Genomic DNA, 13,979 nt, shown 5'->3' with positions numbered 1-13,979 from the left:
AACAAAATGCCCTTGATTTTCATAATTCCTGTAGAACAGTGGCTAATCAGCCACTTTCTTTTTTTTTCTTTTTTTTTTTGAGACAGAGTCTTGCTCCATCACCAGGCTGGAGTGCAGTGGCACGATCTCGGCTCACTACAACCTCCACCTCCCGGGTTCAAGCGATTCTCCTGCCTCAGCCTCCCGAGTAGCTGGGATTACAGGGACGCACCACCACACCTGGTTGTATTTTTAGTAGAGACGGGGTTTCACCATGTTGGCCAGGATGGTCTCAATCTCTTGACCTCATGATCTGCCCGCCTCGGCCTCCCAAAATGCTGGGATTACAGGCATGAGCCACTGCGCCCGGCCTAAATCAGACACTTTTGTGTGGACCTACCGTGGAGAATCTATTCCACTATCTCCTGCCATGCTGTGATTTTCTGTCCCTTCCAAGTGACTGTGTTCATATTGGACATCCTGAGCCAACACTGGCATATGTGAAGTGTTGAAAAGTTGGAACTTTTGTGGGAAATGTTTTCTCATTTCCTGATTCTGAGGACTCTGACTCCAGCTAGCTGGCTTCTTTCCTGTGTCACCAATAGTGTCTTGTATGACTTCAGCTTCGAAACTGGCTTTTCTTGCGCTATAGTAATCAAAGATTCTTTCATCAGCAGGTGCTGAGGCCTGTACACATTTAGCAACACTGGGTTCTTCTTCGTAGTTAAAACCAAACTGGGCCCCTGAATTTAGGCCACAACTTTCAGCAGAGAGGTTAGGTTCTTGGCTTTCACCTGGGGTAGCATGCAGCCCAGTGGGTTTGTAGCATTCATTTCTTTTAAGCACCTGAGACTCAACCCTCTCCATTGTGCTGTTGTACTCGGTCAGAGATCTCTCAATCACTTTTTGTTTTCCTAAATGATTTCCCTGGCTTCCACCTGTGAAGGAATACTGACTGTGGCCAGGCAGCATTTGACGTAAGTCGTCATTCTCAGAAATGTCATCCTCCTCTAGATATAATGAACTACAGGCACCATCATCATCTTCCACTTCATTCTGATACAAGGCCTGGTCATCATTAGAAAGCTGTTCATTTTCTAGGCTTGTAGTCTCTGCATCCTGGACAAATCCTTTTCTCAATAATTCTTCTGAGTCTTTGTCTTGTCTTTCAGGTTGTCTTAAAGGGTTCACGCCAACTGGGTAATCCAAAAGGCCAAGATTTTGAAACTGGTGTATTGTGTTATCCACTAATCTACAAGCAGAGGGTGTTCGGTCTGAAAAGGAGGCACCTCGTGATGGCAGACTATGCGGAGTCTCTTTGGTCTCCCCTAATTTGTCAAAGTGGGAATGACTTTTCCTCAAGACTTCAGGAATTACCTCATTTTCTCCACCATACACTTCGTATCTCAACATGCTTTCCATAAAGGGACAGCATTTACCATCATTTTGCAACATGCTCTGTTGAGGGTGACTGAAGAGGTGACCTCTGAAGTCATCATTGATGGGTTTGACAGTAGGGTCATTTATGTAAATGGATTCTGCTTCCATTTTATCATTAGGTTGTTCAGCATATGGCTCTTTGGCTTTACCATCAAAGATTCTTGAGGAATCCAAGGACCTAGGCTTTTGGAGAGGCTTTTCCTTTGGTCCAGTCTGGCTGGGTTTCAGATCACTCGTCTTCTGAATTTTGTGCCCTTTGGATATTGTGCTTCCTCGGTGAGACAAACCCTGGAAAGGATTACTGATTCGCTTTTTGTAAATCAAATGGGAACCTAGCACTGCTGTAATCTCACCAAGTGGTTTCTGACCTATCATTTCATTTGGGCTTTTAATTCTGGGGATGGGCTGTGTAGCAGGGAGCTTGGGGTGTTTCTCCAGTCTAATGCTTCCTGGCTGAAACTCACTTCCCTGATTCCTGGCTTTGTGTCTATCCCTGCGAGAATGGCCCTGCCCTTGAGGTTTTGCAGACAGACCCTGCCTTTTCTTAACCCCCTCTTTTGAAGGATACTTATGCCCGATTGTCAGCATGTCAGTGGAAGTGCCCTGGCTATTATATTTTTTCTGTTCTTCGTATTTTTGCGTTAGGACGGTGTGTTTGATTAAATTGTCAACAGTCAAAATGGGGTTAATTCGTTTGATTATCTCATGTTCAACATCTCGAGGGATATTGTCCAAGTCATCTTCATCTCGGACGGGCCATTCTTCAGGTGGGAACTGAGCAGAGAAACTGCTGTGTTCTGTTTTGGGCTTCTCCTTTCTAGATAAGCTGCGCCATAAGAGACTAAAACCAAACTTCTTGCCTTTTTCTTTATCTCTTGTGTATGGTAAAGGTTTGGTGCTCTCACAAATGTGGTGCTCCGCAGACACTGAAACTGCCCCATTCTGTACCCAAGATACGGATTCCCCAAGACCTCTGTGACTCTTCCTAGTCACTTCTGCAGCAACTGGTGCTTCCTGAACATCCTGAGTGTGCATGTCCCGGAAACACTGGCAAGACTGACAGTGGGATATGGGGGCAGCATTCTCTTGGGCTGACTCTGCACAGCTCTCCATGCTCACCAGATATGTCATGGAAGCTGGCATCAGGCGACTTTCATCTGATGGCAGCATTCTCTTATTTTCCTGGGTGGTTGTATTTGTAATGAAGTAAGTCTGAGGAGTAACTATGAAGTATCCTTCTCCAGTGTGATAAATCTTCCTTTCTTTAATCAGCGTTCCCAGAGTGGTATAAAGAATATCTTCCGATGGAATTGCAATGCCTAAAACAGACAAGCATTTTACAGATAGATTTTGAATAAGAAAAATTTTAATGAGTGAAATCAGTAACTCTGAAATGACTACACATTGGCTTGATAAACCCAGAGCTGATTGTAACATAATACATGTGATTAAAATGCCAGGGATGGGTGTGATGGCTCATGCCTATAATCCCAGAGTTTTGGGAGGCTGAGGCAGGAGGATCACTTGAGCCCAGGAGTTCAAGACCAGGCTAGGCAACATAGCAAGACTTCGTCTCTACAGAAAAATTTTTAAACATTAGCCAGGTGTGGAAGGATCATTTGAGCCCAGGAGTTCAAGACCAGGCTAGGCAACATAGCAAGACTTCATCTCTACAAAAACATTTTTAAACATTAGCCAGGTGTGGAAGGATCATTTGAGCTCAGGAGTTCAAGGCTGCAGTGAGCTATGATTGTGCCACTGTACTCCAGCCTGGGCAACAAACCAAGACCCTGTCTCAAAAAAAAAAAAAAAAAGCCAAAGAAGCATAAATAATATTTATAACTTAAATAATAGGAATAGGCCAGGCATGGTGGCTCACACCTGTAATCCCAGCACTTTGGGAGGCTGAGACAGGCAGATCGCTTTAACTCAGGAGTTCAAGACCAGGCTGGGCAACGTGGTGAAATCATGCCTCTACTAGAAATACAAAAATTAGCAGGGCATGGTGGCAGGTGTCTGTAGTACCAGATGCTTTGGAGGCTGAGGTGGGAGGATTGCTTGAACCCTTGGAGGCAGAGGTTGCAATGAGCTGTAATTGCACCACTGCACTCCAACTTGGGCAACAGAGTGAGACTCTGTCTCAAAAATAAAAATAAAAATAACAGGAACATAATTTGGTCGACGCAAAGTCATATGGGTAGGTTAATGAGTAAATAGACAAAAAAAATCTGAATTCACTCAAATAAAAACCCATTATAAATTTAAACTGTGACTGAGGAAAGCATTCTTTTATTTAGTAGCTAGGATTACAGGCATCTGCCACCGTGCCTTTTTTTTTTTTTTTTTTTTTTTGTAGTTTTTAGTAGAGATGGGGTTTCACCATATTGGCCAGGATGTTGTCAATCTCTTGACCTCGTGATCCGCCCACCTTGGCCTCCCAAAGTGCTGGGATTACAGGCGTGAGCCACCACGCCCGGCCCAGATGCCATTCTTGAAAAGGAAGAAAATAAATAAATAAAAGAATGAGTGGTGTGCACCTGTGGTCCCAGCTACTTGGGAGGCTGAGGCAGGTGGATTGCTTCAACCCACGAGTTTGAGGCTGCAGTGATCTAAGAAGGTGCCTCTGCACTCTAACCTGGGCAACAGAGTGAGGCCTTGTCTCAAGTAAAATAAAGAATGAGACATATCAATATATGTTAGCATGGAAAGATCTCCGAGATGTGTTTTTAAGTTAATAAGAGAAACGTGTTGAGGGAATGTATAGAATGATCCAATTTATGCCGGGCATGGTGGCCCTTGCCTGTAATCCCAACACTTTGGGAGGCCAAGGCGGGTGGATCATGAGGTCAGGAGTTCAAGACCAGCCTAACCAACATGGTGAAACCCCATCTCTACTAAAAATACAAAAATTATCTGGGCATGCTGGCGGGCGCCTGTAATCCCAGCTACTGAGGAGGCTGAGGCAGAAGAATCGCTTGAACCCGGGAAGGCAGAAGTTGCAGTGAGCCGAGATGGTGCCACTGCACTCTAGCCTGGGTGACAGAGCAAGATTCTGTCTCAAAAAAAAAAAAAAAAAAGATCAAATTTATGTTATGAAAAATTTATTATATTATCATATATAAGAAATGATAATAGCAGTTATTACCTCTGGGAAGTGAGAATGAAAAAATAGGAGATGAGGGGAAATAAACTTTACTTTCTCATTTTGCACTCCTTTCCACAGAGTGTGATTTATTTATTTATTTATTGCCATAAGCATTTATTTTTGGAAAAGTTTATCTGAAAAGTAAAAGAAATACCCTTATCAAATTTGTTGATGCAGGACTTCTTCTGGCAGGGTTCTGATATAAAGTTCTATAGAAGAGGGGAAAAAAGGATATCACCCAGTTTATGTGTTTAAGACTAATTATAAATAGAAACCAAACACATACAGTGAAGTACAAATAGACAAAAATTTATTACTCTACCTGGGTAATGTTTCAACAAACGCTCCAAAAGTGATTCCTGCGTTACTACAATCTGAGCTGTATTCATATCAGATATAGCACAGCAAAGAACTTCACCCAAAGGTACGAACTGAGATTGAGTTATTGGATTCATTTGCACTGGAAAGACATCACCTAAATTGGAGATTTAAAAAAAAAGGGGAGGGGGTTGATAAATTTGATATAGTATAAAATGTTTGGAATTAGTGAAACAAAAATAAAGACTAATAGGTAGAATTGCAATTCTTTCATCAGTCTTTACTCAGAATCTGTTAACATGACATGTACAATGACAGAAACTATGCAAGAAAAAGATTTACATTGTGGTCTCTACTTTTAAGAAATGTGTATTAACTGTCTCTACAAGTAAGAGATGGCAAGATTCCATTAGAAAGGCTCAAAGTATTATCAGAGTTCAGGAGGTCATGCAATACTTATATACTATATACCAGCAGTTTACCATCTTTCAAACTATTTTTTCATATTAGCTATCTTGAGAAAGGCAGACACAGGATTATTTCTTTACTTAAAATATATAAAGTTATAGAAAACTCAAGTAATGGTCCCAAGTCTAAAAGCAAGTAAAGTGACAGAAATAGGTCTTCTGACTCTTGATCCAGTATTTTCACCATTCCACATTTTCCTGATTGGGATGATCAGGAAGATTTGAAGAAAGGCAGAAGTGTTTTCCAATGAGCAAGAAGACATGAAGCAAAACCATGGAAAGCACATTTAAGGGCATGGATAGAGTTATCCTGGTTCAATAGAACTTAAGGCTTAATACAGGACCAAAGTGGAAGACAAGGCTGGAAATGTAAGCTAGACTATATTGTCTTTCCTCCTAGCCAGTGTATTAAATGTTCTTCTTAACCTGCCATTACTCAGGTTGAGTATTGGATTCTGCTGGATATCCATGGAAACCCCTCAATCAATTGGAAATGAAAGACTAAGACTCAGGAAAGAGATCTGGGAATCAACTAATAGAGATGAGATCTGAAGCTAGAGTGGAATAAATTATTTAATAGGAGAATAAAGAAACGCACCAAGAAACACCTAACTAAGAAACAATCTACATTTAAGACAGAGTAGGGACCAGATGTGGTGGCTCAGGACTGTAATCCCAGTATTTTGGGAGGCCGAGGTGGGCGGATCACCCAAGGTCAGGAGTTTGAGACCAGCCTGGCCAACATGGTAAAACCCCATCTCTACTAAAAATACAAAAATTAGCCGGACATGGTGGCGGGCTCCTGTAATCCCAGCTACTCAGGAGGCTGAGGCAGGAGAATTGCTTAAAACCCAGGAGGTGGAGGTTGCAGTGAGCCGAGATGGCGCCACTGCACTCCAGCCTAGTGAGTGAGCCTAGGCAAAGCCTAGACAGACTGAGACTCCATCTCAAAAAAAAAAACAAAACAAAAAACACAGTAGGAATTAGGAACCCACAAAAGAGCACATACCTCTTGGCACATACCAAAAGTATGAAAAAAAAAGGGCTTCAAAAAAATAGTGGTCAACAGTATCAAATGCTTAGAAGGAAATCCAAAGGGTTGAGGAAGGAGAAAAGCCATTGGATTTATTGATTGGAAGGTGCCACTGGTGACTTTTAAGAAAACAATTTCAGCCTGGCCACAGTGGCTCACACCCGTAATCCCAACACTTTAGGGAGATCACTTGAGGCCAGGAATTCGAGATCAGCCTGAGCAACATAGCGAGATCCAATCTCTACAAAGATAAACATTTTAAAAATTAGCCAGGATGGTGGTGTGCCTGTCCTAGCTGCTAGGGGGCTAAGGTGCGAGGATTACTTGAGCCCAGCAGTTAGAGGCTGAAATGAGCTATGACTGCACCATTGCACTCCTGCGTAGGTGAGGGTGAGACCCTGTCTCTAAGAAAACAAAACAAAAAAAAAAAAAAAGAAAGAAAACTATTTCAGTAGAAAAGAAGACAGAAATTAAAGTTCCAATTGAAGGAAAGGAAGTTGGTGAGAAAAATGTAAAGTTAATGGGTGTTCCTTGTAGAGCAGCGTTTCTCAACTTTGGCACTTTTGACATTTGGGGTGAGATATATATAGGATGAACAATGGTCCCAGTATGCCCAGGACTGAGGTGCTTCCTGGGACACAGGACATTCAGTGCTATAAGCCTATAGCCAGGAAAGTTACTGGCAAACTGGGATAAGTAGCCACCCTAGCCAGATAATTTTGCGGTGGGAGGCTGCCCTGTGCATTGTAGGATATTTAATAGCATTATGGCCTCTACCCACTAGACGCCAGTAGCATTTCCCACAGTTGCAGCAACCAAAAATGTCTCCAGACACTTCCAAATGTCCTCTCGATGGCTAAGTCATCCCAGTTGGAAACCACTGCTCTAGACCATTTGTATGCAAAATCTGATGGTGAATAAGGAGAAATAGATCATAAACCAGAAAGGAGTAGGATCCAGTGAATATGACTGGATGCTGTGGTTTTCTTAAAATAAGATCTGTGTCCCTTTGGATGCAAAAAGGAAGGGCTTAGTGGAGATGGTGGACATGATTCTGGGAGAGGGGAGATCAGTAAGATAGCAAGATCCCAAAGAAGGGGAAAGGGAAAGTGTATCAAGGGCGTAAGTAGAGAGGCTAGCTGACAAATGAGGAAGATGCTACTCTATCTGAGACTTGAGAAAATAATACAGAGGGTGGCAGAAGACCACAAATATATTGAGGCAGAGAAGGAAAAAAAATATTAGCACAGGAAAGTCATCTGACTTCTGTCAAGTTAGAAAGAAAATAGAAATGAGAGGAGGGAAAAATGGGAATGAGAGGATGGCGGGTGGAAAGGGGGTTTGAGGAGCTATTCTCAAAGTACTAGGAAATACAAAATGAGTAAGAAGATTGTGAAGGAGCCCTGAGTCTCCAGGTGATTTATGCATAGTTTTTGGCAGAGGGGTGGCATTTTGTAATGGAAAAGGGTGAGAGCTGGGGGAGGCCAGCCCATGCCTCTAAAACTTTAAAATGTGCATATGAGGATCACCAGTAGATGTTGCTAATGTGGATTCTGATTCAGAGCCCCTGATCCTGCACTTCTAACAACCTCCCAGGGATGTTCACACTGCAGGTCTGAGTACTACTCTTTGGACTGGTAGAGGGTTAGGGTGTTAATGACAGCAATGTTAAAGTAGCTAATCATTTAACAAACATGATCCTGGGGCTGAATGGGGAGTCAAGTATAGCCAGAAGGAAGCTAAAGAATTAAGAAAGCTTGATTATGCTCTGCAGTTAAACTCTCCCAGTGACAGTAGAGAAAGCAGTACATTGTACTGGTTGTTGAGGGGCCAGGTGTGAAGGGTTGAAGCCCAGAGCTGGTAAGTGGCCAGTACTGTATTCTTATTGTATCTGCATGAAGATAAAGGACTTCAACAAGGAAATCATAAGCAGTTTGCTGTTATACTTTCCATTGTTCCCTTGTTTGCTTAAGCTTCTCTATCTGGCCTTGGAAGGTCACATCACAAGGTAGAATTGCTGTCTGCTTCTGCAGTCTGGGAATGATCTCCTCTAGGTGTGGCTGAGAATCACTGGGTGATTCTCAGAGGCCTATACCACTCTGAAAAGCTAGGATGAATGGCTAATCAATTAATTAGCATTTCAAAGAGTGGCGATAGATGATGTCCTGAAAATCTGTCCAAGCGGGGCATTAATTTACCTAAAACTCAAAATCCTCCTTGAAACTCAACTTCTGAACTGAGGGTAACAAGCCTCTATCCTCACTCCCTCTTTTCTTTTTTCCTTCCTCATCTGAGTTTTACTTTCTTGGCTTTCATCTCCTCACTCAACCAGACAAAATGTGAAATTAAAGTACAATTTTAAATATTTTTATGCTTCTTTGATATAACTGTATGTGCTTAGTTAAAATAAGTGGCTTTAAGCTTTTATATCTCCCTTCCCTACCTCCCTAAAAACATCTTTTCCTGTGATCTTGAATTGATTACCCATCCCCACTGCACTTGGAACTCAGAAAGTAATACTCCATAATGAAGGCCTCAGAAGCAAGAGGTTTTTTCTGGCCTTTTCCTATCCTCCTATCTTCTTTCTAAGGACAGCCATAGAAACAAGAATCCTTCTTCCCCAAGGCAGGTCATAGAAACCAGAACCCCCTTTCTCCAAATCCAGCCATAAAACCTAGAGGATTAGAGGCCCTTAATTTTAAAAGAGGGGGGAAAAGTTTCCCTTCCTTGAAAGACAAGGGCTAGATATAGAGGGCAAAGCCTGAAGGCTTTCCTTAGCCACATAATACCCATTTGAGCCTCACTTCACCTTTCCTTAAAACCAGGCACTGTGAACTTGGAGGTGGGGTGGGGGAGAACACTGAAAGAGAGAAAATCAGCATGTCTCTGGTGTCCCTGCTGTGCCCGCCTGCAGGTGGCTGCCCATTTCTGTGCACTGGAAAACATAGTAGGGCTGTCTCCACTATGCCTTTGGGCTAGAACTGAAGCAGCCCATTTTCTAGTTCAATCCTTAGGTTTGTTTCCTCTTTTCATAAGAAAACTAATAGTCAAAATAGATTTTCATGGGGCTGGGAGAGAGGTGCATAGGGCTTCCTGTATCTTTGTTTGCAACCTCCTGTGAATCTATAATTACTTCAAAATAAGAGCAAAAACTTGATTTTTCAAAAAGCACTACTTTTAATTACCAAGGAGAAATGTATGAAACACAACTTTTTTCTTACATTTTTCAAACCCCACCTTTTTAAAACAACCCTAACACTGTTTGCCAAATCCAAAGATACTCTTAAAAAATTTATTCATAATTCCTACTATGACATGGGGATGGGTATTTTAAAAGAGTGAACAAATCTACTATCAACTAGGAAGACTAATTGCCTTTTTTCCCCCCTTAAAATTAATACAACTAAATGTAAACTTCACTTTAGAGGACACTGTTAATTGCTATTCGCCTCTGCTGTGGAGCTCCTCTAGACAAAGCCTAGAGAAAGTTTCTCAGTACAGTTCCTTCACAGCCGTTGCTAAGATACATCCTTCAGGTGCACAAATCATCGAGTTTCCTTTGTGCAGGAAAGCTGAGTGCACCCTGACACGGGAACACTTATGACAGACATGGGGATCATTTTCGAGCTTCAGTTATGGTCTGTTTCAGTGACTTTTGCACTCCTTTGCTTTTTGGAATGCATCTCTTAGAGTTTTTCACCAAAAATTAACTTTCTATGCAGAAGATCCCACTTATAGATGTAACCAGATTCCACAATAAGAGAAGGCCAGACCTTTGGGTCTGTCCTCAACTATGAGGGAGTAAACTGAAGAGCACTCTTCAGTCAAGGCCAGCTGTGGACTTTTGACCCTTGAGCTCAGCAGGGCTCAGAAGGCTAAGGAGAGACTTTGAGCCAGAGCATGAACAGTTGACAACAGCGTTCTCTGTTTACACAGTCTTGTGCTCTTTGGTGCCTCAGAAATGAAAAAAGTGTTTAGGCTGAAAGACTGGTTTCACAAAAAATAACAACAAAGTAGAACCACAGAGCTGAGGTTATTTGTGCCTGCTACACTTTCTGAAAAGGATTTTTGTTGTTAATTTACTGATTCTTTGCTGTACTACAAAAGGATTTAGTTGCTGTATAAAATTTTTTTGTTGGCCAGGCGTGGTGGCTCATGCCTGTAATCCCAGCACTTTGAGAGGCTGAGGGGGGCGGATCACCTGAGGTCGGGAGTTCGAGACCAGCCTGACCAACGTGGAGAAACCCCGTCTCTACTAAAAATACAAAATTAACTGGGTGTGGTGGTGCATGCCTGAATCCCAGCTACTCAGGAGGCTTAGGCAGGAGAATCATTTGAACCCGGAAGGCAGAGGTTGCGGTGAGCCGAGATCGCGCTATTGCACTACAGCCTGGGCAACAAGAGTAAAACTCCATTTCAAATATACATATTCAGAATATATATATTCTGGTAAAGACCAGAAAGCAACCCCCACTCCTCACCGCCACAAAAAAAAAAGTCAAAAGTAATGATAAAAGCAAAGTATGAGGAGTTTAAAAAGTTATTCTTTTACAAGTCCACTCGTTTGAGGAAAAAAAGTGCAAAGCAAATTAAATGTAGCATGTGGATGCCCAATTCACAAATGAAAATACTGAGCTCACTATCAAAAGCTTTTCATCCAGTGAAGTCTAGAGCAGGCCCTTGTAGCAATGTTAGAATCAGCCTCCTGTAGGATGGACATGGATTCATACAACACCAAGCAATCAGTCTCTGCTCCCTGGTGCCTAATGACAGTGGCCTAGAAAGCCCCTGGCCAATAGGAGCAGGCCCCTGGGAAAGTGTGACTTGCTCTTGGAGTTGGTGACAATAGCTCAACAATATTGTTCCAGTGCAACCCAAGACCTCATCAAAGTTCTGAGGAAAAAGAAGTGGTTTCTTTATGTAAGGACACAAAGGCCCCTTCCATAAGCCTGAAGAAGAAGGCCTCTAGAATATCCTATCCTGGCTGTTTTCTATCAGAAAAACAAGGGGCTCAAAGAGCCACTTCCTGGCCAATTCAGGAGGTGTGAATACTCATACCCCAATGTAGAATATCAAGAGGTGCACCCATGACAAATAGAAACATCTCAAGATTGCCTTCCTGCCAGACCCAGCAGGGTAGCTGTAGTGGAGCGAGTGAACACTCCCAAGAACTGTGGTACTGGAAAGATCTTCAACCAGGGGCCCTGTGGACTCCTAAAATCTTCCAGTTACAGATGATCACTGGGAAACATTAGCAAAATGAAAATAAGCCTAAACTTTGCACTCTTGTAAGAGGGAGAGTCGGCGTCAGCACATGGGCCTACCCAGTGAAGTGATTTTCCCCCAGGTTGGGGGGCGTGAGGATCACAAGCCGAGGGATGTGGACCTTGACAAGACCTGTGCCCTGAGAGAAGGTCTGACACAGGGCAACAATGCCAGGCTTCAAATAGTACATTCACTCCACATCTTGAAGGTAACTAAAAATTAGTTGAAGGTGAGCTTTGGTATCATAAGCATTTTAGTGGAAACCCAGCCAGTCACAAAGAAAGCCTGTGACCCTGGGTCACCCAGTGACTAAAAAAATCCATTTCCCGGCCAATTCAGGAGGTGTGAATACTCACACCACAATGAGAATCATTACAAAATCATTACAATCCACCTGGCCCAATTCTGTGTTTGCCTTGTCCACTCACAACACCCTTGAAGGGTTAACTGAACTGGGGTCTGCTCGCCTGGCACAGTAAATCCAGGTATCTACATCAAGGCTTCTTATAGCTATAGAAGAGAAGGCATTTATTTGTAGGGTGCCAAGGAAGGAGGACCAGGCAGCCATTGTTTAAATCCTGACCTCCCAGTGTCTTGTAAGCAAGGGTTTTTAAAGGCAGGGGAAGAAGAGTAGAAGTTACAAGCAAAATTATAAATTCATATATGGAGGTTATACACTGGTTTTGGCTTAAAAGGGCAGGATATCTTGAAGGGGCTTACAGATCGTAGGTACATTTAAAGATTTTCTATTTTAATTGGTTAAGGAAGAGAAGCTTTGTTTAAAAATCTGGGGTCAGTAACTGGCTCAGGGGTATGACTCCCTCCAAGTCCACTAGGAAGAAATTTAGAACAAAGAACGCAGGTCAGGGTTTTGTACTTAATTTTTTCTTATCTGAGGTTTATGTGCCAGTGAATCTGTTGGGTGAGGGTCTTCAGAGGAGGGGTCCAAGTTTCTGAAAGACAACTCAGGGACATACGTTAAGATGTTATCTTTAGTTTTTATAGGGAAACCAAACACCTCTGGATTCTAACTTTTTGGGCTATTGTTTTAGGTTACTGCCTTTTTAATAAGTTACTTACTTTTTAGGACTAGGTAGCAAAAGAAAAAGACAAGATGGTAACTTTTCCATGGTGGATTTAAGCAAAAAAAAAAAAAAAAAAAAAAAGGGCTAGCTAGCTATCTGCAATTTTTCTTAAACTCAGGATTAAAAAAAACAACAAACAAACAAACAAAAACGCTGGGTGCAGTGGCTCACGCCTGTAATCCCAGCACTTTGACAGGCCGAGGCGGGTTGATCACGATGTCAGGGGTTCGAGACCAGCCTGACCAACATGGTGAAACCCAGTCTCTACTAAAAATATAAAAATTAGCTGGGCGTGGTGGCGGGCGCCTGTAATCCCAGCTACTAAAGAGGCTGAGGCAGGAAAATTGCTTGAACCCGGGAGGTGAAGTTTGCAGTGAGCCGAGATCACGCCACTGCACTCCAGCCTGGGCGACAGAGCGAGACTCCGTCTCAAAAAAAAAAAAAAGAAAAAGAAAAAAAGAAGAAGAAGAAGAAAAAAAAGGACTAGCTAGCTATCTGAAATTTTTCTAAAACTCAGGATTAAAAAAAAAAAAAAAAAGGCCGGGTGCGGTGGCTCACGCTTGTAATCCCAACACTTTGGGAGGCTGAGGCGGGTGGATCACGAGGTCAGGAGATCGAGATCATCCTGGCTAACACGGTGAAACCCCATCTCTACTAAAAATACAAAAAAATTAGCTGGGCGTGGTGGCGGCCACCTGGAGTCCCAGCTACTCGGGAGGCTGAGGCAGGAGAATGGCGTGAACCCGGGAGGCGGAGATTGCAGTGGGCCAAGATGGCACCACTGCATTCCAGCCTGGGCGACAGAGCGAGACTCCGTCTCAAAAAAAAAAAAAAAAAAAAAAAAAATGCTCTTGTTTGGGCACAGGCCCCTAAAAAGAGGGTCCCTGCTCCGTCTCAGAAGTAAAAGAATCCTTATCAAATCTGAATGTGGCCGGGCACAGTGGCTGATGCCTGCAACCCCAACATTTTGGCAGGCAAAGCTGGAGGATTGCTTGAGCCTAGGAGTTCAAGGCTGCAGTGATCTATGATGATGGCACTGCACTGAAGCCTGGGTGACAGAGCAAGACCTTGTCTCTAAAAAAGAAAAAAAAAAGTGTTTATTTTGATATCTGAGCACTTCAGTAAAACCTCAGGGACAAAATTAAAGTTTTAATAAAAACTGTACCGTTAAGGGGGAAAAAAAAGAACAATTACGCTTATTTTACATTAATCTTATGCTTTTAAAAGACCAAAACCAATTCCAAGAG

The 13,979-nt window shown here is 42.6% G+C and overlaps 1 protein-coding gene across 3 annotated transcripts in view; it reads right to left on the bottom strand.

Annotated features, from left to right (window-relative positions):
- The window catches only part of STOX1 (storkhead box 1), a 64,756-nt gene that overhangs the window by 6,069 nt on the left and 44,708 nt on the right, over positions 1 to 13,979 (bottom strand). Inside the window, exons 2-3 of one of the 3 annotated variants that reach the window (XM_001168690.8) lie at positions 4,887 to 5,039; positions 380 to 2,738 (exon numbers count right to left, since the gene is read on the bottom strand). In XM_001168690.8, coding sequence (XP_001168690.2) covers positions 380 to 2,738; positions 4,887 to 5,039 — 2,512 coding nt within the window. The remainder of the gene's footprint in view (positions 1 to 379; positions 2,739 to 4,886; positions 5,040 to 13,979) is intronic. The other 2 variants (XM_001168668.6, XM_009458590.5) reach the window with 2 other exon arrangements.

Source organism: Pan troglodytes, chromosome 8, assembly GCF_028858775.2.
Source record: "Pan troglodytes isolate AG18354 chromosome 8, NHGRI_mPanTro3-v2.0_pri, whole genome shotgun sequence".
Lineage (NCBI taxonomy): Eukaryota > Metazoa > Chordata > Mammalia > Primates > Hominidae > Pan > Pan troglodytes.
The sequence above is the reverse complement of the archived record's forward strand: the minus strand, read 5'-3'. Positions and strand labels throughout refer to the sequence as shown.